Raw genomic sequence first — 22356 nt, 5'->3', positions numbered from 1 at the left:
GCAGCGCGGTCGCTCGGCGGAGAAACCGCCCATGCAAGCAGACGGACAGCGATCAAGCACCATGCTGCCGTTGCGCTCTGCCGCTGCCGGTTCGGGTCGGTGGGCATTGGAAATGTCTATTCGGGAAAGCATCCACGGGTCCGAGGCAGCCCGGATGTTCCGTTTCCCCGAGCACACCACAAGCAAGTTCGGGGCTCCTGTTGGGATCTCATGGCTGCTGCTCGCCAGAGCCAGAGGACGTCTTGTCTGCATGGGAATGCTTGGAGCACGACGAGGCCCCGAGGGTCTCGAGCGACTTGAACGACACTTCGGCCGAGCCCCTCGGGAGCGGTTTGGGCTGCGAGGGGTCTTCCTTCCAGCCAATCTGCAGCATGGGATCGGCCCGCATCAGAGTCCGCAGCATTCCTCCCGCCGATGAAGGGCCCAGCGGAATCCGGGCAGCCCGCATTCATGGGGGCCAGAGTTGCGGCGGCGTTGTTCCGTGATGCAGGATCAGCTCAACTGAGTGCTCTCGACTCACCATGTAGATAACCTGTAGGTTGCATGGGTCGGGTGGAGTGGCCCGTCAGTGCTGCAGTCTCCGCACCACGATCGTCTCTCAAGAATGCCGCTACTCGGACCTCGGGTCAGCATGCTGGCATACCTGGAAGGTCGCTGGGACAGCCCCATCCTGATCTCCATAGACAGACCTGTAGATGGCCGAGGCAGCCGCGAGCGTGTCTTTGCCAAGATGGTGTCTACTCATCCAGCAGAACAGAGCGCCGGGTTGATCAACATCGTTAGCAGCGGCCCTGACACGATACTGCCAGGGTCGGGCGAGCCACGAAAACGATACATCTCGAAGACTTGCAACTCGACACGGGAGCAGTCACATCCTGCAGAATCCATCAACAGACCTGGCCAACAGAGCGCTGCTCTCGCCCATGGTCTGAAGGTCCTCGATGAGCTCAAACATCGATGGGTAGTTGATCACAATCTCGTCAATGTCGACTGTATCGGACAGGCGCTGGGTCGGGTTAGTGCGTGCACGCCGCTGCTGTCGGTGGTCTCCACTGTCGACAGCTATTCTCCGTCGCATCAAGGTCTCCCATGGGCTTTGGTGGCAGGGACGGCAATTGAACCACCCTATCTGCATCGTCTGAAGGCAGCAGCCGCACCTGTTGTCAGCACCAAACCGGCTCGGGAAAGAAGACTGCCAATGTCCCGCACCGTAGCCATGGGTGAGACATGGGGCGAAATGCCGCCGACTCGCTCGATTTCGGCAAGTTGCAGGGATGTCCTGGATCATAACAGAGTGTGCCATATTAGTTCATGGATGCGCTCGTCGATGGTCGATACCGTTGACTGGGCCATCTCGTCTACTGATCTCATCTGTCGCTTTCGTTGACTGGGAAGGGGGCCGCACCTGAGTTCGTAGAGTGTGTCTTCGCCAAAGATGGCTCCGATAAAGACACTGTCCGGCTTGAGCGATCGGCGGATCTGGATCAGGCTGCCGGGCAGGTCATTCACCCAGTGGAGCGAGAGACTACTCAGGATGCACTCGACCGAGTTTTCTTCGAAGGGCAGCAGCTCTTCATCGACAATCTGGCGCTTGATGGTCACTGCAGCAACATCATCCCGTCCGCCAGTGATCCGAATCGTTAGCGAACGTGTCCGTCTGGCCAAACCCATGATTGCTTCCGCCGCTTCAAGATCGAGGGCATCGGGTCTGTTACTGCGTTTAGTCGCCCTGCTAGGCTCGCGAGGGTAGCGAGCCGTTCTGAGTGTTTGACCCACCTTCCCGCTCGGCGTCCAAATCCTGATCACGATAGAGTAGTTTTTCTGTGGTGGGATGAGGAGAGCAGGGCGATCAGAATGTGACAGACACGAAGGGAGATGGCAGCACCATCCATAGCAAGAAATGTGTCGCTACTGCTGGCCAGTCCTGCTGCGAATGCAGTTGTCGAGCTGCCATTGATCCAATCGCCATGCTGGCGCTGTCGATCCGCAGTCGATGGCAAGAGACTCACCCGACATGTCCGTCATAATCACTTCCTCGGTCATGTCAGACTCGAGATGCTTGACGATGTGGCCTGCTCCCGAGCCCAAGTCGACAATGGATTTGTAGTTCCGCTTGATGTCCTGCAAGACAAGTCGCAGGATCAGGGTCGGCACTATAGCCAGATCATCTGCCCAAAGATGCTCGCCATTCACACCAGCAGGGCTTCAGGCACTTCCAACATGGGGCCATGTCTTGAAGGCCGGTCTGATCAGAGTTGTCCGGGTCCGCAGCCGACACAGAGACCAAGGGAGGAGCGAGCAGGCGGCGATTGGACCTGTGCAGGATCACATACCAACAGTCGATCGACGACTCTGGCAGCGACCTCGTCCTTGAGATAGTCGACTGTCCGGGCATCCTTGGCAACGGCTGATCGGTCCCGCTGGAGCTTCTTGACTGAGCGATCAAACACCATCTGCGTGGACGGTGCCGACGCAACCGAAGACATCAGCCGACATGACGGCCGAAGGGCAGCGATCGTCCAGGCGAGCGAGGCAGTGTGCAGCGGCCCTGTGCGTAGCGCAGGTTGGGTCCGCAGGAAGGGGAGAGCCTTGGCAAGCATCGTTGGCAGCGAGATCAGGACGATGGGCGGGCGCTCAGGTATCGGCCGATGCGCGGATTTGCCTTCTCGCTTGTTGCGTGCCGCTGTTGCTCGCTCGTCCAAATGGCCATACCGGCGAGACATGCATGATCGGAATCGTCCCCAGCACGCATGGGCGCTGCTTGGTACTGGCTGCATGCATCTTCTCTGTAGGGCCGGTGCTCGGCAACGCAATGAGGGCGGTGTCAGCCGTTGGATCGTCACCCCCTGCCCGATGGCTCTGCTCCGTCTCCATCGCGGTCGCATCCAGGCCCCGCGGCCATATCACATAGCCGCTCATTGATATCGAGTTGGGCCGGTGGTCTGCGGACACCGTTGCTCCGCATGGGACTTGTCTAGCTGGCAGCAAGCCTTCCCTGTCGCTCCCTGGGCCCAGCCAGGGCTGCTCAGACCCTCGGCTTCCTGCTGCCCGCCTGCGGTCCTGCTCTCCTCGGCGCCGTCGTCGGCTGCTTGCAGACATTTCCCTATCTTCCGGAGGTGTCGCCGTGCCGGACCCCGTTTTCTCCGAGCCAGATCCCCACCGGTCTGGTCTTGCTTTCCTCGGCCATCAGACGTCAGACGGGCAGCTTCCCTGGCTCGTTTCCTCATATCGCGCCCGCCTCATATCCGGCTCCTGCTCGCGATGCCGATTATACGCCGCCTCGCTGGCAGTCGCCACATCCGCCGACTCGGCTATTTTGCAGGCTTCGTTGCGGCCGGATGGCTCGCCGACGAGCACCTCAACTACTCGACATTTGGGCGCAATCTGAGAACCTTGTTTGTCGGGGCCCTCGTTACCCTCGACTACAAGCTCAACTTTGTTCCGGGCAAGGCCGAGAGCATCGGCAATCTGCACCAGAGAGTGGCCAACCGCGTTCTGGAGGTTTGCCAAGAGAACGGTATGTTGCGGCGGCGCTGAGGATGGGCTGGACTGCGGGCACATTGTTCGGACCGATGAGTGGACGCAGTCGCAACAGCCGCCGATAGTGCTGGTGCTGGTGCTGATGTTGCCGGTGCTTCCTTGGGCGAAGGAATGCTGAGGGGCTTGGGTCTGCTGCCCTTGCGTCGGGGAGGGGCATCTGCTCGCAGCCTTCCCTTCCAGCCCACGACGGCTCCTGATCTCGCTATATTCGCACGGCGTTTCTATTCGGGCATGTCTTGGCTTGCTCTCCGTTGGCCGTGAGGGGCCTTCCAGGCGGACTGTATATCAAGTTTGGCCAGCAGATCGCCGGGGCCGGACACATCCTTCCGCCGCAGTACTTCCACACTTTTCGTCAGCTTTACGACAATGCCCCGACGATCCCCTATAAGGTCGTCAAGAAGATCTTTGCGCAGGAATTCGACGGCAAATCCCCGCAGGAGCTGTTCTTGGAGTTTGATGTCAATCCCGTCGCCTCGGCCTCGATCGCCCAGGTTCACAAGGCCAAACTCAAGGACGGCACCCTGGTGGCCGTCAAGGTGCAAAAGCCCGAGATCCGGCACCAGATCGGCTGGGATCTGTTCACCCACCGCCTCGTCATCACCGCCTTTGAGTTTTTCTTTGACCTGCCCTTGGTGTGGACCGCCGACTACATCAAATCGCACCTCCTGCAGGAGACCGACTTTTTGAACGAGGGCCGCAACGCCGAGAAGGCAGCAAAGTACGTCAACCAGGTGCCCTCGCTGGCCCGCCACGTCTACATCCCAAAGGTGTTTTGGGAGTACTCGACGCCGCGGATTCTGGTCTGTGAATGGATCGACGGCTTCAAGTTTGACGATGTCGAGTCGATCGAGAATGCGGGGCTGTCGGTGCGCAAGATCATGACGACAACCGTCGAGGTGTTTGCGGATCAAATCTTTCGTGAGGGATTTGTGCACTGGTGAGTTTGACTCTATCGCGAGTGACTTTGCGCAAGCTCAAGCAAACGGCGAGGGAGAGGCAATGAATGATGTCGATATGAGCTTGAGTCTGCGGGAGTGCATCCGACGGAGCATGCAGTTACGTGGCGACAGATGTGATCGGGTGGAAGTGCACGGGTGCATATATAGGGGAAGTGCACGGGTGCATATATAGGGGAAGTGCACGAATACATATATAGGGGGAATGTGTATGTGGGTGCAAACATGCCAGCAAGTATCGGCCCGCTCAGAGTGCTGTCGATCCAGGTGTGGGAAACGGGAACTGACGCATCTAACTTGCCTGTTGCTCTTTGGTCATATTCAGTGACCCGCATCCCGGTAACTTGATCGTGCGCAAGCACCCACAACTGCCGAACACCCACCAGATCGTGCTGCTCGACCACGGACTGTATGTGCAGGCGAGCGAGGCTTTCCGACACAACTATGCCGTCTTCTGGAAGTCCCTCTTCACCGGCGACATCGACACAGTCACCGAGATCGCCACCTCCTGGGGCATCCACGACGCCCAGATGTTTGCCTCTGCGACGCTGCAGCGACCCTGGAAGCCCGGGCAGATGCTCCACGTTGAGCAAAAGACGAGCGTCAACAACCTGTTCCAGTCTCAGCTCGAAGCCAAGAAGCGTGTCAAGCATTTTTTGAGCAACACGGAGAAGGTGCCCAAGGAGCTCATATTCGTCGGTCGCAATCTCAACATTATCCGGTAAGATGCGCCACCCATGGAGCCACTACAGGACAGAACTGCACTGGACTATTGCCGGAGCTCTGTGGTGGTGCCGCTGGGCTCACATTGCCACTTCTGCCACAGTTCCAACAACAAAGCTCTGGGCTCGCCTGTGAATCGCATTAGCATCATGGCCAACTGGGCTGGTAAGCATGTTGTCGTTGGCTGTCCTTTGGCACGGCCGATACATCGCTGCTAACACCATCGCATGTCCTCAGTCAAGAGCCTGGGCAATAACTGGTCGGTGTGGACCTCAAACTCGACGCTGAAGCCTGGCGACTCGCCCCGTGGTGCCCTGGCACGCTCGTTGCAACTTCCAGGCGTCGTCCAGGCCCGCATCAACTACTGGCGCTTCCAGTCGATGCTGTTTTTCATGTCGCTAGGGTTTTTTGCAGCAAGAGTGGTCCAGAACATCAGTTGGTGGGTCTTTGGCATCCGCTCGTCTGGATTTGAGGATCTGATCGACAGCCAGTTCAAGAGTGCCATGAAGGATCAGTTTGGTATCGAACTGGACCCGGCCGTCTTTGATGCCTGAGCTGGCTTTCAGTGGATTGACAACAGCGGTTGAACAAAGAGGCCTGATGCAGAGCATCATTCATATATGGCGATGGCTGGCAGCCAGGATGACCACAATGATCGAGATGACCAGCCGAGCAGCGGTCGAGCCGAGCCAAACAGTCGGGGCACACTGTCGTGCAGAGCAGATTGCCGCCCACGGTTCTCGCCCGCTGCCACGAAGCCGAGGTTGGGCTATGCCATAGGGCCATAGATTCTCTGGGTCGCCCAGCGTCTATCGCATGGCGCTGGATCGCGTCGGATCACGTTGCCATGTCGCCCGGCTCCCTCCGGTTCGAATGCGCATCCCTTGTTGCGCTGACTCAGCGGCCCTCATGACCGCCTGGCTGAATCATCGTTCCTCAGGGTGAGGGCAGAGCAGCGCCACGCTGGGCGACATGCAATGATTCACCGCCCATCATGGCCGAGCGATGCCCCATCATGGCCGTTATAAACCCCGTGGCTGCTGCCCCCAGCATCCAGTCCATCATCCGCAAAACATTACTCGAATCCCGTCTCGGCAAGAGAACTCGCCTGAACCCGCTCCTTCCTTCGCCGTTCCCAATCGCCTCCAGCACCAACACCAGCACCAACATGAACTACGCCTTCTTCAAGCGCGGCATTCCCCTGGAAGTCTACCCCATCTTTGGCATGATTTCGTGCGCCGTTGCCTGTGAGTGTCTCCATGTCTGGCATCGAGTACCCATCGTTCTCCACGGCCACACCATGGCGTCCCAATCCCGCACAACCACATGCTAAGCAGCTCTCTCTCTCTCTCGCCCTCCCTCACAGTCGGATGCTATGTCGCCCAGAAAAAGTTCCGATACGACCAGGACCTGCGGATCCGTGAAGACAAGGGCTACAACCCCCACCATTGGGCTCACCGCATCTCGGGTTTCAACTGAACGCACCCTCGAAGGTCCGATGCCATGCGTCGCAGCCGCAGCCGCAACCTCAACCGCAGCCGCAGACGCAGCACGAAGCATCGCAAAATGCCCAGCCTCATAAGCAGGAGGCAAGGGGTCGTGGCCATTTCCACTCTGTTTTTTTTTTGTTAGTATCCTTCTATATTAGTTGCTTCTCCCTGACGGCTCGCTGGACGGCTTTCGTCTGACCCCATGAGTCTTTACTCCTATGAAACCGCCAACACCCGCTGTTCGTCCCTTCCTGAACCGTCGCTCTTGCCATTGGCATCCTGATTCTGGTGCTCGCCCCCGTCGCCTTGCACCACCTCCTCCCTTCCGTTGGTCCATCCTTTCGTGGCTCAATGGAGGAAAAAAAGACGACTGGGGCATTCAGACAAAGCTCTGTCTGGACAGCGCCTCCCCAGCAAGGACCCCGCTGCAGAGAGTCCCCTTCTCTCGCAGATCCCGCTGGGCGCTGTCTGTCTTCTTTGTACATTGTTTTTAAAATCAATCTTGTATTTCTTGGAATGCGAATCGCCCCTCCTCTCCCTCTATCCTCGATATGCAATATAGCATGTTCAGAACGAAACGAGTGAGCATATCCCGGAGTGTGTTCCTCCCACGAGACATTGATGCGGAGATACGATACTTGCATTCGGCCGCCTGGACACTGCTTTCGGAATGAGCGACATCAACAGCATTTGCCGTGCCACGGGCTTCCACGTGGGCTGCGATGCTGCGCTGCCCACGTGATCATACCAGACACGTGCCCTCGCGGTTGCTCATCCCGAATATGAATACACGCTGTAGACCAAGATGCAGCAAAAGTTGGAATCCGGCCATGGTGGGTTGACGGCATTTGGTATCACCTTGAGCCGATTGACGGTGGTGGTGGGCAATTGGTGTGGAGGAATGACCAATTGTATCATTGTTGGAAGCTCCACTCCGATTGCGGACAAGAACCACCGCCATCTGAATCTCTCTGGTTGGAAACCTAGTCAAGCGTGGCTGTGTGTCAGCGAGATGACATGATCGTTTGGCTATCAGGCAAGACTCACCTTGACAAGATGTCTTCCCACGACTGATTGAGCGAGCGATGCGTTTCTGGATCTGAATCAAGGACGCCACTGTGAGCATTTCTGTCAGCCCAAAATGCGCTGGTTTTGAGGAGATTCTTTCTTCCCCAAGGGCAGAACCAGCCATCGTCGCTATTTTCTCGCCAGATGGTTCACCGCAAGCCAAAGACACCACCCAAGCGACCAAGTGGATCCAGAGCACCCACAAGATCCTTGGTCTGCAGCAATGGATGAGCACCACACCAAGTCCCAAGATCCCTGGGTTGGATCCCTTCCTGCAATACATTCGCCATGTGTTCGATGGAGACATGCTGGACAAACAGCTGTACTTCAGCCTGACCCGGCGACGGCGATTCAAGCGACTCGATCTCCACAGCAAGCGACAGCGCACTGTCCACGAGATGTGCAAGCAAGTCATCGACCAGGCACCAAGGGAGACCGAAGTGGTGATTGCCTTTGGGAATGCCTCCTGGAAACAGGGGAAGGGATATGCATCCAGCCCACGGAGACTCAGGTTCGCCAAGTACTTTGAGCAGTTCATACACCACCAGAGACGACCACCAGACCGATCCGTCTCCAAGATCCGTGTGTGCTCGGTGAACGAGTTTAACACATCACAGGTGTGCTCACATTGCCGGGATGCCAAGCGACTCGAGAAGGTCGAGCATCTTGATATCGAGAAACCACACTTTGTCCGGAGCTGTGCAAGCTGCCATACGCTGTGGGATCGAGACATCAATGCCTCACGGAACATGATCTCGGTATGCCAGTCGATCATCGCCACAGGAGATCGACCGAGTGCATTCAAGACCATGCTTCCCAAACCAACCAAAACAAAGAGATTGCCAACGAAGACAGGAGTGCAATGCCATGGCCTACCCGCTGGGCCTACAAGTCAGTCAGCGGGCTTCAGATATCAGAAGCCAGAAAGTGACTGTCCCGTTTCTTTCTGGATAGACTGTAAGTATATCGCACTGTTCCTTGAGTATTTCGACAGTGGATGCCGGGTCGCCCATATTCTGGGCAGTCCACTTCGGGGTTGCCATCCCTCTTGGGATGGTGATGGGAGGTGTTTGACTCCCTTGTGCAAAGTGTGTGTGTGTGCAGAGAGAGAGAGAGAGAGTGTGTGTGTGTGTGTGTGTGCACAGTGTGTGTGTGTGCCGGCGAGAGGCTTCTCGCCTTCCCTCGGGGGTCTCTCGTCAGAGACTGCTCTTCTCGCCGACCGAGGTGGTTCCGAGAGCGCGTTTTTTCGTTCTCGCTCAATTTATCAACAAGCAATTTTTTTCATAGTGTATCAAAGTCGATCTGCGTTCGACAGCGGATCCTTGCTCTCGCCATCCAAGTCTCTCCCATCGCAGCATCTTGTGAGCATCCCATAAGCATCCCATAGGCATCCCATGAGCATCCCATAAGCACCCTGTGGGCATGCGCGGCGGCCGTCGCTCTGGCCTCAGACTGGCCGGACGCACTCGCATTTCTGCCCTGATTTCCATATATCTGCTGAGCTGACGCAAAGGAACCGTTGTCTGGCAGACCCGCTCCTTCCCAAGCTCGATCAAATGGCCGGCCACGCCCGAGTCCCCCTCATCAAGTTCCTTGGCCCTCGCCGCCTGCTGACCGAATGGCCTCATCAGTCTCCCCGGCCCGGCCAGCTTCCCGCTGCACCTATCCAGCCCAAACCTGCGGCTGCATCCGCGGCGGCCGCCGGCCAGCAGCGCTCGGCGACGCTTTCCACAAGCTCGCAGCTCCCTCGTCGTTTCTGGAAGCGTCCGATCTCCGAGTCCGAGATTAACGCTGTCGAGGTGAGGTCCCGTTTGTGCATGACTCTGCATGGAGCAATTGCGCCGATCTTCTCCCGTGCCTGGTGCGATCGTTGCGGATCCTGCCGATTCGCACCTGTGTCGTCAAAATGGAACATTGCTGAGGCATCTGCATTTGCTGATGCGTCTTTGCCTTGCTCATGGCAAACCCTGCGTGTCTCGCATGGCGTCTCTCCCTCGCTCGATGAATCGCCCACACTCATTTATGCCTTGATGATCCAAACCGACCTCAATCCTCGTCAACCGGGCATTTTGCAAATCGCCCTCTCGCCGTCTCTGTCGCCCCTTCACCTGTCGCAATCCTCGGCCTGTTCCGAACGATCATTTGGATTTGCAGCTTGGCGGCGCCGGCCTCGTTTACTGAAGGACCTCGCCCACCACCATCGACGAGGCTGGCTTGTTCCTCCCCTCCCCTCCCCTCGCAGGCTGAACCTGCCCTCGTTTCCGCAAATCCTTCCCCCCTGTCCAGCAGATCGGATTCATTCCCCCTCAGATTGCAGTCGGATTCCTCGAGAACCAGCTGTGTCCAGCGGGTGGCTGGCATTGCCTCTAAGATGAGGCACTTCGGTCGCTGGTCATATTCCGCTGTCCCATCCTTCGGCTTCTCTTGCTTTCACGCGCATACTTCTTCACTTCCTTTCGCCGTTTCCTCTTTCTCTTGTTTGATTTGCAGCCCGCACACTCGCCATGGCATGTCTTTGCATGCTCCCCAGCGGCCCCTTGCCTTGGCGGACCAGACTCAGATACATGCCACGACACCCCAATAAAAACTCGATGCCTTCGACCCGAGACATATCGCACAAATGGCGACACAAAATCGAGACCAAGACGCTGCATCGTATTTCCGCAGAAAGCAGCTTTGGGATCGCTGGTGGTAGCCGCCATAGCGAGCCATGCAAAAGGCGCGACCTGGCTCGGCCGACCATGAGCCGAGCAGTTTAGGGAGGCATTGGGCTTTGGGATCGACGGGTAGCGAGATTACTGAAACAATGTTTTTCTTTTGAGGGCGGGGGTGGGGCGACGATACCAAGGTGGGAGAAGAGAGCCTGCTGGGAGCGATCAGCTCTGTAATTCGGTTGGAGGGGTGGGCGAGCAAGAGTGGCTGTGGGCATGTCTAGAGAGGAGGAGGCATCTAGCAAAAGTACTGGGCGTACTTGCGGCTGGTAAACTCCTGTATAACCAGATGAACGAGAGAGCGAGACATTTGGGCTGATCAGTTTGGCCGTCGCCGTGCAGGTGGATGGACGGAGCATGCGAGGTGTCGATGGTACGCTCTCCTCCTCTGTCTACCGGTGGCCCCGGCATATGCTCGGCATGTGCAGGACCACCAAGCCAAGGATCGGACAAGGATAGATCCACGGTGACAGCGCAATAGCAGGCCGGACCCAAGGCACGTTGGACCAGAGAGACACAGCGATACTTGCATATGTTCCAAAGATCACGGCGCTCGAAGGAGCCGAGCGGGCAATGGTGATTCCGCATCCGCGATAGAAACCCTTGATGCCCTGCGCCTTGTAGACCTCGCGGGCAACCTGCAGGAAGCTCGGGTTGCCGGGCAGGGCCTGCTGTCGGCTCTTGATGACATCGGCCGGGAAGAGCGAGCCATTGAAGGCCATGCCGGCCACGGCGCCGGCGCCCATGACCTGCCATGGCGACAGGTCCTCCTTGGAGCGCACTTGCGGGTCGGTGCTGCTTGTAATCCAGTAGCGAATGATGAGCTCGTACGTGCCGAACCAAGCGGCGCCGCCGCCGGCTTCACGCAGGAAGGTGCCGAGGTGCCCCCGATAGAACCCAGCGACGCCATCATGCCGCAGTGTCTCGGCAATGACGGTGAACGGGCCCTTTTGCTTGACGGGGCTGGCTCCGGTGGCCGAATGCGCCGCAAGACCCTCGAGCTGGAGTCGACACTTGACAAGCTCGATTGGTGTGAGGATGAGCGAGATGACCGCGCCGGACATGAATCCAGCGGCCGTCAGCTGGGACAGGCTCAGCGGTGTGTCGGGGTGCGTCCCTGAGCTGTATCGGATGACTCTCTGGATGTAGTTGTAGGCGACAAAGAGACCCGAGTTCTCGATCATGGAGCCGACCAAGGGTGCCGAGAGGCCCTGTGAGCGAGCGCAAGAGACAGGACGATGGTGCGGAAACACACGGGGGCAAGGACGATCAGAGGCAGACATGGGTCAGCACAGTATGCCGCTCGAGATCCATGGCCATTCTGCCAGAGATCCATGGCCATGCCGCTCGAGATCATCGCGTCCGAGGCGGGTGCCGGACTTGCGGCAGCGGTTGGCCTGTATTTTGACATGTCTGCCGCCTGCAGGAGAGCAAGCCTCGCCGGACAAGAAAATACGGGCCGATGGCCGTGCGGTCTTCCGCCCGAGCAGCGTGGACTTACTTTGTAGAGCCCAAGGAATCCCTCGGCCTTGATGGTGCGGGCAAAGCAGTCCAGCGGGCCTTTGAAGGTGATTCCGCCAGCGGTCGGGGCATGAGGCTGGGTCTGCAGACGGACCTTGACGGTGTCGAAGGGGTACTCGACCAGCTTTCCAGTGATGCCGGCGGCCTGGAGGTTCCAGAAGAACCACCGCAATAGATGAGAGCAGGTCGGATCAGCGGCCGGGTATGGCTTCACGCCGTGCTTCACGCCGTGCTTCCCGTGCAAGAGAGCCCGAGAGCGGGCTCTGGCGGTGGCTGAAACCAGCTGCTGTCGGCTCGGCTCGACAAGCACACACGCCAGGCTTTGCCGTGGAGTGTTGGTTACATGAACGAGTTCGGGCCATGTGTCCAAACGACCGAGGCGACGTTGCTGGCGAGCTTGCCGTCCTGAGCAGGACTGGGTCGACAGCAAGTCGTCTTGCCAAGCTCAATGGACGGGCGGCGCGCGGGAGCTGCCCCGAAGGACATGGATCTGGGCGCGAAGTGACCTACCGAGCCACAGACCAGGTCGCCAAAGCTCGAGATTTGCTTCTTGGAATCGGAGGAGTGGGCCATGTTGGGGGAGGGAGAGAAAACTGGACGGGACGACGATCGAGGGAGCCGACACACGACAAGAGGCAAGACGAGAGCAAGAGGCGGCCGAGCAAGCAGGCGTGGGAGGGGGGCGACGATCGAGTGCAGGAGAGCGGCTGCGATTCCCAGCGAGCACAGCCGGACAATCCTTGGATCGGAGGAACCCAAGTCCGGGCGGTGGGGGCTCGGCCAGAAGGACATCGACACAACAGGCGCTCGGGTGTCGCTGCGCGATCGGCGTGTGCGACACCGAAAAAAAACGCGGCCGCACAGGCAGCGAGACAGGCCGAGAGATGTGCCCAATGAAGGGGGGTCGTTGGGCGGACGACTGTTTGGCGTTGGTGACATTCGCTGCCGAGTGCGCTGGGTGTCGGGCGAGGAGTGTCGGGCGAGGAGTGTCGGGCGAGGGGTCTGCTGCGTGGTGCTCAGCAAATCCGTCGGGCAACAATGCCGGCACCCATCTCCTTCCAACAGAGCATGTGGGTTTCAAATCGCTCGTCCTTGGGGTACTAATCGCTCGTCCTTGGGGTTCTAATCGCTGTCTTCATTTGCACTCGCAGACGGATCGTCTCAGTAACCTTCCTCGGAGTGATGGCCGGCACGCGGCGTTTGAGGCCACAGCGCATTGACTGTTGTTCAAAACCGACCCGGGGAGATCCGTCTGGCTGTTATCGGAAGTGGCGCATTCAACAGCCCGCATCGTCGCCGCGTGCATCTTTTGATCCGGCAGCATCTTTTGATCTATCGACAGTCCGGCGCATCGTCGTCGCGGGCATCGATTGATCTTCCGATATGGACACGGATTTTGCAGACACCTGAATCGGCGCTGCTCTTGCTCTGTCGTGCTGCCACGTGAGGCCACAGCCACATGACACCCAGTGCATTCGAACCGCCCTCAGACACACACACACACACACACACACACACACACACACACACACTGCTTCCCACCGATTCATTTTGATCTCCCACTGGCGATCTCCCACTGTCGAGTGCATCATATCGCACCCGTGCTGCTCGCCATGTCGTCCGGTCCGTCGCCACATCGTTGGGATATCGCAAAGTACTCCCGCCACAGGCCCGATGCCGGTGGTCCTTCGCCCAACGCCTGGCAATATGTGGCCGACAAGGATATTCGTCTACTTTTCACCGAACCCAATCCGCTCTTTCCTGCTGTGCCGTCGCTGCGGGTTGTTGTTCACCAGGGCCCCAAGCCCATTACCTTGGTGAGTTGTGTCTGTCTGTATGCGCAAGCAGCTGGCCCCCATCCTTGCCTGCATCCATGCTCACACACCAGCTCACACCTATAACCACCACTGTGCCCGGTCTGCTATCCCAACTCCATTACGTATCGCGAAGGAGAGTCTCGTCATCATACCGTCGCTGAGCCTGAATTTGCAGGTCTCAGAGGATGGACTGGTGTTTCAATACCTTTGCGAGCAGGTACGTGAGTCACATGGCTGGGACTGACTCACCGATCGCTAGTACTGCTGCCTCTGCCATTTCTCACGACGAAGTGAGTGCCGCTGACAATTTCCGTCTGTTCATCGTATCAGCGCACAAGAAAGTTTCAGCTTCGCTTTGTGGAGTCCGGATCTGTCGCCCGCGTCCTGGCTGTGCTATCCAAGTACATCACCGTGCCCGTGGATCTGCCTTTGGAGTTGGCAGCGTCTGGATCCCCTGATATACCAAGGAAAGATCCCAAATCATCTCGTCCATCTGGAAATCCATCTACAAGTGTCGGCCTGCCTCTCCAAAACCAGCCAAGCTGCATCACAGTCCCAGCCCAAAGCACTACCCAAGCAGCCAGGTTTCTGCAGCGACAGGTTCCAGGGATAGTCTTGCCGACGCCCAAGCCAACACCTAACGATCCTGTTGCGTCGTCAGGCATCCCAGCGCAGAATTCCGGTGCCATCAATAGTTTGAAATCTACATTTGTTGCGCCAGCTGTGACAGAGACGGATGTGGCCGATGCTGCCCCATCGACGGTGCCTGATGAATATGCCTTGTCGTCGGTGCATTCCAACAGCTCCCACGCCACATCCCAGTCGATTTCGGCATCTCCACAGGGCCCACTCACGCAGACATCGGATTCGGGTAGCACGGTTCTGCTTCCAGCAACGGACTCGGGCACCGTCTGCGACGTTGGATCGGCCAAGCGTGCGTTGATGTCATTGAGCGACGAGCAGATCATATCTCTTGTGCAGTCCATCCGCCAGGACCCAGCCTTCAAATTTGTTCGTGAACGAGTCAAGCGGCTGTGTCGCTCGATCCAGTGATGGAATTTCTGGGTACAGTGCCCAAAGTACCTGCGTTTCTGAGTATGCATGGACCCATTTCTGTTGAGCCTGTTGTTGTTACCAACCCTGGTATTATCGGCTCCGCTATTGTTGACCCTGTTGTTGGTGCAGATCCAATACATCGCCGGCTGTTGCTCTTGGTCATGCTTTTGGCCATGCTCTTGGCCGTGCTCTTGGCCATGCTCTTGAATCGGATTTTGTTTCGAGGCGCTGGGGCCGACCCGGAGCAATCTGCGAGAGAGAGCACCTTGCTTACCTTTGTCACCTCGTCGGGCCTGGTCCATCATTGGCGCTGATCAGCCAACCCCGCTATGAGGTCTGTTTCAATAATCCAATGCCGACAAGCCAGGCATCAACGGTTGTGCAGCAACGCAAGCGTGACCCGGCGATTCAATCAGCCATGTTGGTTATGTTCTGGCTTTGCTGCATCGGATCTTTCCTTTTCTCCTTTGATCTTCTGGAAACACGGCCATGTCGCTGGACACCATTCGCACTCAATCCAACCCGAATCTTCACGGCAACCTGCGCGTCGGTCTCAACTATGACCCTCCGCCTGAGTCTGCCGTCAGCGTTCTGAAGCACATTACCGCCAACAATGTCTCGCGCACCCTGGCCTCACCACGTCGCCAGAGCACGGCCGGTATCACGCCGAGCAACAAAAAGTCGCTCTCCAAAAGCACCTCGGATCTCAGCGCTTCTGCATCCCGAAAGCCCGTCGCGTCAGCCTCGACCTCGGTTCGGCTCGTTGTTCGGCAGCAACTTTCGAACCCTCAACTGCTGTCGTCTCAGGCATTCCGAGAGACCGGACAGCCGGCTTTGGACCGGATGGCGGTCCAGCACCGGGCTGCTGGTTCTCTGGACCAGCTCTCGCTGAGCATTCTTCAGGCGCGAAATCTTCCTATATCGAGGTAGGATATCCGCCACCATCTTTGCCCCACGGTGGTTGCAGGTGGCGGCTGATGAAGGGCCGCTCTCAGAGTGCTGCCGCGATCCACTTTGTTCCTCTCTCTCTCAAAGACGACTCATTCGTGCATGCTCTTTAACCACTGGTTATCACAGCAACCAGCTGAAGTTGCTGGAAATGAACGGTGTCTCCTTTCTCGAGTCCAATCTTCAGCAAGTCTACGAGAAACTGAAGCGACGGATTGGTATGAATGCTTTCGATGAGCAGTCCCTTGACTCGGTATCGGAGAGACCTGCACTTCGAGTAGATTGTGCAAAACAGGCGAATCGACGGTGCGTCCAATGTAGTTTGGATGGCGCCGACTAAACGCTATTCCTGTATCCTGCACAGATGTATTGGCCGACGGAATCCGCCCCGACGATCTGCACTTGATCCTCTCTCGGTATTTCAAGGACTACTGCGACTCTCTCAGCGCATATATGGAGTCGGTGAGTTGTTAGCGCGATGGCTGCGACCAAGACTGGCCCTGAAGCTGAGCGGCGGCAGTCGGGCCATCACTGGTGCTGGCCACTGTGAGCACGATGGAAGATTGCCGTTCCTTTCTACCAGAGATTTGGGCCTTGACCGATTACTCATACACGCCGACCTACACATTGCCGATGGCTGGGCATGTATCGGGTGTATGGCTCAGTGCGGAGCCCCCTACGTCTTCGCCATTTCTGTCCCCCAGAGAGAATCGATCGATGCGGACATCAAAGGACTGATCCAGAACATGGATACGTGGATTCAAGCCTGCGCAAAGTATCTTGTATGGGACTCTCGAGCTGGTGCATGCTTGCGAGGCTGCTTTGGCGGAAACGGTGGTGGTCCGGCCCCGATTGATACGGCGGCGTCTCCACAGTGCTGCACGACTGAGTCTCCAAAATTACTGTCATCGCATGGATCGCATCCTCGGTGATCCTGCGCCGTCTCATAGGATATCCTCCGAGAGCGCGACATTCGTATTTCCGAGTTCTCGAAGCAGTTTCAGTCTCTCGAGGAGGAGAACATTCTGCTGAAGGAGCTACTCACCCAGCATACCCTAGTCGGCAAACCAGGCGGCCTGTCCGAGGCTGAAAAGGAGGCCCGAATCTCACGCTTGCTCAAAGACATTGCTCAGAGCCGAAAGTTTGCGGTAAAGGCGGCGTGCTTATCTTTGCCAGCATTCGATCGACTCGTGCGGTCGGCGCATATTCGCTTTGCTTGTGTCATACGCACCTATGTCGATTTCAAGTCCACCAATTGGCATACATTCGCCCTTGTCCCCCATCACTTCCCGATACAACCCTGTCCGTCACAGCTCCATACCAAGGCAACCAACACTTCGGCAGGCACGTGCTCGACAAAAATCGTCCAGACAATTGAATGCCAGGTCACCGACAGCCAGACTTCCATGATCGAAGATTCCAGCAGCCCTCTGGAGAGCGATCGAGTGATGGACGCGGCGGAGGTACCTCTTTCGTGTGAACCGAACGTCTCGCCATCAACCGATCGGCTGAATCAGATCGACCTCATCGCCGAAGCCAGCCAATTTGTTAAGCTCCATATGGAAAGAAGCGGTGCATCGGCCAAGGAAATTGGCGATCTCGCTCCACTCGCCGTTTCGCTTCTGCTGAGTCCGACACAGCCGCCAGAGGAAGTGCTGAGCGAGACGGCCGTCGACGAGGAGCACAAGAGCAAGGCCCAGTCTCTGATCCAGGATGTTTTGGACAAGTCCATGTCCGACCTCGCCTTCAGCTCAACGGTGTCGATGGAAAACATCCGCAGGCACTTGTTTTCGCTCAAGCGCATCCGACCAAAGAAGACGGCGTTTCGCAAGACTCGCATGGGCATCTCGCGGTCTGTCCATTTTGAAGACGACCTCCTCGAAGGTGATGGGAGTGACAAGGGCAGATCCAAAAATATCGACTTGGATCGGATGGATCAGGACGACGGGCTCGAGGAAGACACCGGCCGTGTCCGTGACGACGGCATGTCGAACATCGATCTGGCAAGCAGCACCGTAGACACCGGAAGTGAGATAGCAGCCGACTCCCACGACGGGCTGGAGCCTGACCCCGACTCGTCTTCGGACCGGTTTGTCAGCGTTGCAGTCGGGAGCGATCGGGTCAGTATCCTCGCCTGCAAAGTTGGTGCGGCAAAGTGAAGCAGCCATGGAGACACTTTGGCTTACTCCATTGGGTTGTGTGCGCTTGTGGGAAGGGAGCGAGACTTTGAGCTGTGAGTCACGCTGTCCACAGGGTGCTAACGTAGCTACATCTCTCGCAGCCCATGTCCAAGTTCAAGGATCGCGTGATGCAGACGGATCCTGATAAGAATATTGAGGCTCTGCAAAAATGCCAAGCAGATCTGGAGAAGGCAAGCGCCAAGGTAAGAACTTGCAACTGGATGTCAGGGAGTACCTGGCATTGGGGGAAATGCCAGCCCAAGGAACATTGGCTATGGCCGCATCGTTTGGGTCCGTCGGCCTTGAAGCGCAGACGATACTGGGGCTTGAGACGCAGCTGGCGGTTTCGATGATGAAAGTGTGGTCGCTGACTCGGCCATGAACCGATGGGTTGGATAGCTCAAGCGAACCAGTGAGAATCACTCGTCATCGATGGCCCAAGTCAAGAAAATGTTTGATGACGAGAAAGCGCGGCTCCTCAGCGATTCGAAGGTGGGCGACTGTTGGTCGTCGTGGGGGGGGGAATCGCAGCTGCAGCTCAGCATACTTGCCAACGCAGTTGCTGTGCAGCAACGGCTACCCGGGCAAGAGTATTCGGCGATACACGGGCGCAATTCACTCCTTCAAAGTCGAGCCAATCGCTTCGTCTGCTCCGCCGCTTGATGCTGCGGCCATGTTTGATTGAAGATCAATACCACCTTCCAGGTCAGGATTCAGTCTCTCGAGGGAAAGATCGCATCCACGCTCGAGAAACTCAAGGCAAGCGAGGTGGTGTGCGAGCAGCTCCGGCAGGAATCCAAGACCTGGATGGAGTCTTTCCATGCTTCCGAGAAGATCCAGGAGACCCTGCGAGAAGAGAGTGAGTCGATGCTGCATATGTCTGCAGAGTAGCGCAGACGGCCATCCACTCTGGGCTCGTCCCTGTGTCCTCTTGATCACATCTGATGCATTTTTGAAATTGCATATGGGGGACATCTTGTCCGCGGGTCGGCGACTGTTAATTCCCCCCCTTCCGCGACCTTCCTCAGTTGGCTCCGTTTCCCAGCACCTGGACTCGGCACGGTCGCAAGGCTACAGGCTCTCCCATGAGCTTGAGGTGATCCAGCAAAAGTTCACCGTCGCCGACAGCAGACGAACCGAGCTTGACTTGCAAAACCAGGATCTCGCCATCAAGCTGGATGTGGAGACCAAGCGGGCAGCCAGGTTCTCAGAGTCGCTCGTGAAGCTGCAGGATGAGTCGCAGACTTGGAACGATAAGTTTCAGCAGATGCAGAGCTCCGAGAAGGAGGCCAAGCTACGCTGCGGCGATCTGCACCACGGCATGGTGCTGATGAAGGAGGAGAATGCCCAACTGAGGGTAAGCTTCATGGGCGGCTCGCAGTCGGAAAGGCTGTGGTAGATGCTCCCACAAAAACAGATATGGCCAACAGTATTTACCAACTTCCCTGTTCACCAAATCGCCCGCTCTGCACCGACAACAGTATCAGCACATTCAGGACGAAGGCAATGTCAAGACCCTCAAGCTAAAGCTCAAGGATCTGGAGCAGACGCTTGCCGTGGTCATGAAGTATCCTGACGTCAGCCTCGGCCAGGACACCAGCCTTCCGGGTATTCTCTCGCAGACATGCACTCTACCATGGGCAGCAAGCGCAATCCGATTGAATTGCGACGCAGTGCTGCGTGAGTCTGCTTCATGGCTTGTTCAAGTCGGATCAGCCTGACATACTTAAATGTACCTCGGCAGATTTCGAGGTCAGCCCAGAATACGACCGGCTGCTGAAGGATGTCATCAACAGCAACAATCTCCGAATATCGCTACTCGAGCAAAAGAACAACGAGCTGCGTCTTCTGCGCGTGAAGAGAGTGACCCAGGAGAAGGCCCTGAATCCGCTTCACAAACATCAGAGCCAGCAAGCCTCGCCGCTATGGGAATCGGCGACCATGGACCACCTCATGTCCAACCTTGACATTGCTCAGCTCGAGCAGGAGCATGCCCTCCGGGTGGCTTCGGGCATGCTGGATCCATCCGGCGAGCACACACCAGCAACCTCTCGCTCTGGATCACCGTTGGCCCGCCACTACTCGCTGATAACGCCAGAGGATCCTCCCTCCCGGCCGTCGCCATCGCCGACCCCGGCCATGGCCAAGCACCTCAACAATCCCGATCACTCGCTCTCAAGGTCGCTTATGCATGATGCAGGCAAGACCCACCAAAAGCCTGCTCTGAAGAAGGGCTTGAGCCCAGGCGGTCGAGGCAGCGGGTGGCTCATCCAGCCGATTGCCGACGCCGACGCCGACTCTATGATTGTCACCCGACACCCCCCGCCTGAGCTTCGGAGCCTTCAGCAGCCCAGTGCTCTTGTTGGGCCACGGCCTGCTTCAGCGGCGAGTACAGCAGCGGTGGAGGAGCGAAAGACTGTTCGCTGGGAGGCCACCACACCGACGGGCGGTTACGATCAAAAATCCAAGAAGGCCTGGACGTCATAGCCGCTGGCCGAGGACGACATTGACGGATGGCGGCGGCTCATGATGGTGCTCGTTCGGCAGACACTTGTGCGTGTATTTTCATTGAGCTGTTGCTGGGGGCAAGCCCTCTGTGAGGAATAAGGTCAATGTCGGTTTACGAACTGGCATAGCGAAGGAGGGCATCGCCATCCAAGCGGAATGTAATCCAGTCATCCAGAGATCTGGCGCCGACCTTTCTGTAAAAGTTGATGGCGTTCTCATTCCTGCACCAAGGGGCGATGAGGGGAGGCCCCAAAGGAGCACAACGCAGTCATTAGGCACCGTGCGCATGGTCCAGCCGCCAGCAACCTGGCAATGCAGACAAGTCGTATACTCACCAGTCCAGGGCCTGCCAATCGACCCGGGTGCAGTCTCGCTCGACAGCAAGACGGGCAAGGTATTTGAGCACGGCAGTTCCCACGCCAAAGTGGCGAGCTTCCTGAAAGCATGAGAAACAGCAGCAACGATCAGTCAGCACCGCGGTTCGGTTTGCCGCAGCTCTGCTTAATGGCACCAAAATCAACTCAAACGTGACCAACCTCCTTGACATAGAGATCCTCGAGATAGATGCCGGGCTTGCCCGTGAAGGTTGAGTAGTTGTGGAAAAACAAGGCAAAGCCCACGACCTGTCCCTCGACGCTCGGGATCACGATCTCGCAGTATGGCCGAGGGCCGAATGCAGCCTTGCGGAGCAGCTCCTCGTCGACGAGGCACTTGTCGCGCAGCTTCTCGAAGGTGGCCAGATCACGGATGAACTGGACGACCGCGGGGACGTCCTCCGGGGTGGCGGGCCGGATCTCGACGGTCTTCTTGCTGGACATTGCGCGCGGGACTTTGGGGGGGGGGCGGTTTGGATGCCTGCCTCAGGTGGCCGGGATGGTCGAGATGATAGGGATGGTGGAGATGGCTGGGTGCTCGTCCCATGCGTTGGCAGGAGCCAGTGGGTGGGAAAGCAGATCACCTGATGCACAAGCGCAGCACTGCGCCTTCCTTATCCGGAAAAGCCGGGAGGAGTTGTTGTGCGCAGCAGTTGCCCATGAGCACCGTGCGCAGCCGGTGGATCTGCGAAGGCCGGCAACTCCCAGGCAAGCAATGCGATGGGACAACAATGCATGCATGAACAGCCGGGATGCTATACGCATCCAAGCGACGGCTGAAGAGCATTTACGGGTTGAGCATGTGTGTTTTGGGAGAGGAGAAGCACAGCAAGCTGTCCAATGTCGATTCGGCTGTCGATCATCGGAAAAGTGCACACGGTCTGACTCTTGCGAGACCGTACGCAACCCAGGAACAGCGGCCGGGCACAAGTAGATCGGAGAGCAGCTGCCGCAGTACATCCAGGCGCATTTGCCAGACGGGATGCAAGGTGGGATAGAAAGCGCCATTCCATTCTGAAAACAGCAGACCTTGGGTGGCATGGGTCTCATCGGCCGCCGATCGGCTCTCGCGCGGCCCCCTCCCTTACTTCGAGTTCTGCGGCACTGGCTCCACTGGAATCAAACCCCGGTACCTCTCGCTCGAGCACCGAACTGGTGCTCAAGAGCAGGCTCGTCTCTGCAATTCACATGGTGCAGCCGTTCGTTGGAGTTTCTGTTTGGCAGTTCGGTGCGAGTAGTGGCGAAAGCGCTGGCTTGTATTCACCTTCGATGCACTTTCGTACTCGACTCTGCCGAGCCGGCATCGCATTAGCGCCAGAACCCCTGACTGCCATGTTCCAACAACAGCCGGCATCTGCTGACAACTTGCATGAGGTACCAAGATGCAGCAGTTGTTGGTATCGAGGGGCAGCCAGCACTGTGTGTTTCCAGTCAGCAGCCCAACACCCCACATGCAGTTTCGCC

At 57.6% G+C, this 22356-nt stretch overlaps 8 protein-coding genes across 8 annotated transcripts; 5 read left to right on the top strand and 3 right to left on the bottom strand.

Annotated features, from left to right (window-relative positions):
- Positions 1–96: 96 nt before the first annotated feature.
- Positions 97–2625, bottom strand: BJ171DRAFT_490348 (S-adenosyl-L-methionine-dependent methyltransferase). Its single transcript, XM_053109609.1, has 9 exons — positions 2334–2625; positions 2010–2121; positions 1777–1821; positions 1406–1601; positions 1158–1279; positions 897–990; positions 644–737; positions 521–532; positions 97–364 (listed from the first exon to the last, which is right to left on the bottom strand). The coding sequence occupies exons 1-9, from the start codon at positions 2598–2600 to the stop codon at positions 209–211; spliced, it is 1098 nt and encodes a 365-aa protein (XP_052970222.1). The 5' UTR covers positions 2601–2625; the 3' UTR covers positions 97–208.
- Positions 2626–3063: 438 nt separating this feature from the next.
- BJ171DRAFT_235273 (ABC1 family-domain-containing protein) lies at positions 3064–5919 on the top strand. Its single transcript, XM_053106571.1, has 5 exons — positions 3064–3517; positions 3814–4477; positions 4822–5217; positions 5323–5384; positions 5457–5919. The coding sequence occupies exons 1-5, from the start codon at positions 3262–3264 to the stop codon at positions 5771–5773; spliced, it is 1695 nt and encodes a 564-aa protein (XP_052970221.1). The 5' UTR covers positions 3064–3261; the 3' UTR covers positions 5774–5919.
- A 244-nt stretch (positions 5920–6163) lies between these two features.
- On the top strand, positions 6164–6698 carry BJ171DRAFT_633929 (uncharacterized protein; the record flags this gene model as incomplete). Its single annotated transcript, XM_053115666.1, has 2 exons — positions 6164–6466; positions 6586–6698. Exons 1-2 carry the CDS (start codon positions 6214–6216, stop codon positions 6696–6698), a joined length of 366 nt encoding a protein of 121 aa, XP_052970220.1. The 5' UTR covers positions 6164–6213.
- Positions 6699–9064: 2366 nt separating this feature from the next.
- Positions 9065–10405, top strand: BJ171DRAFT_490333 (uncharacterized protein). The gene is made up of 2 exons (XM_053109608.1): positions 9065–9576; positions 9932–10405. Exons 1-2 carry the CDS (start codon positions 9334–9336, stop codon positions 9956–9958), a joined length of 270 nt encoding a protein of 89 aa, XP_052970219.1. The 5' UTR covers positions 9065–9333; the 3' UTR covers positions 9959–10405.
- A 35-nt stretch (positions 10406–10440) lies between these two features.
- Positions 10441–12757, bottom strand: BJ171DRAFT_490330 (putative mitochondrial ornithine carrier protein AmcA/Ort1). The gene is made up of 4 exons (XM_053109607.1): positions 12520–12757; positions 11990–12154; positions 11019–11699; positions 10441–10765 (listed from the first exon to the last, which is right to left on the bottom strand). The coding sequence occupies exons 1-4, from the start codon at positions 12580–12582 to the stop codon at positions 10727–10729; spliced, it is 948 nt and encodes a 315-aa protein (XP_052970218.1). The 5' UTR covers positions 12583–12757; the 3' UTR covers positions 10441–10726.
- An 865-nt stretch (positions 12758–13622) lies between these two features.
- Positions 13623–14879, top strand: BJ171DRAFT_577955 (uncharacterized protein; the record flags this gene model as incomplete). Its single annotated transcript, XM_053113849.1, has 4 exons — positions 13623–13826; positions 13960–14043; positions 14157–14260; positions 14630–14879. 4 exons carry the CDS (start codon positions 13623–13625, stop codon positions 14877–14879), a joined length of 642 nt encoding a protein of 213 aa, XP_052970217.1.
- A 377-nt stretch (positions 14880–15256) lies between these two features.
- BJ171DRAFT_633921 (uncharacterized protein) lies at positions 15257–20847 on the top strand. Its single transcript, XM_053115665.1, has 12 exons — positions 15257–15808; positions 15960–16048; positions 16195–16292; positions 16535–16612; positions 16781–16978; positions 17144–17950; positions 18112–18213; positions 18410–18502; positions 18698–18869; positions 19039–19367; positions 19492–19618; positions 19755–20847. Exons 1-12 carry the CDS (start codon positions 15372–15374, stop codon positions 20495–20497), a joined length of 3273 nt encoding a protein of 1090 aa, XP_052970216.1. The 5' UTR covers positions 15257–15371; the 3' UTR covers positions 20498–20847.
- On the bottom strand, positions 20469–21418 carry BJ171DRAFT_455380 (N-acetyltransferase GCN5). Its single transcript, XM_053108274.1, has 3 exons — positions 21055–21418; positions 20854–20954; positions 20469–20739 (listed from the first exon to the last, which is right to left on the bottom strand). The coding sequence occupies exons 1-3, from the start codon at positions 21334–21336 to the stop codon at positions 20631–20633; spliced, it is 492 nt and encodes a 163-aa protein (XP_052970215.1). The 5' UTR covers positions 21337–21418; the 3' UTR covers positions 20469–20630.
- Between the last annotated feature and the right edge of the window lie 938 nt (positions 21419–22356).

Source organism: Polychytrium aggregatum, assembly GCF_025602895.1.
Source record: "Polychytrium aggregatum strain JEL109 chromosome Unknown BJ171scaffold_5, whole genome shotgun sequence".
In the NCBI taxonomy this organism is placed as follows: domain Eukaryota; kingdom Fungi; phylum Chytridiomycota; class Chytridiomycetes; order Polychytriales; genus Polychytrium; species Polychytrium aggregatum.
Note: the sequence above shows the minus strand (reverse complement) of the source record. Positions and strands in the feature narration are given on the sequence as shown.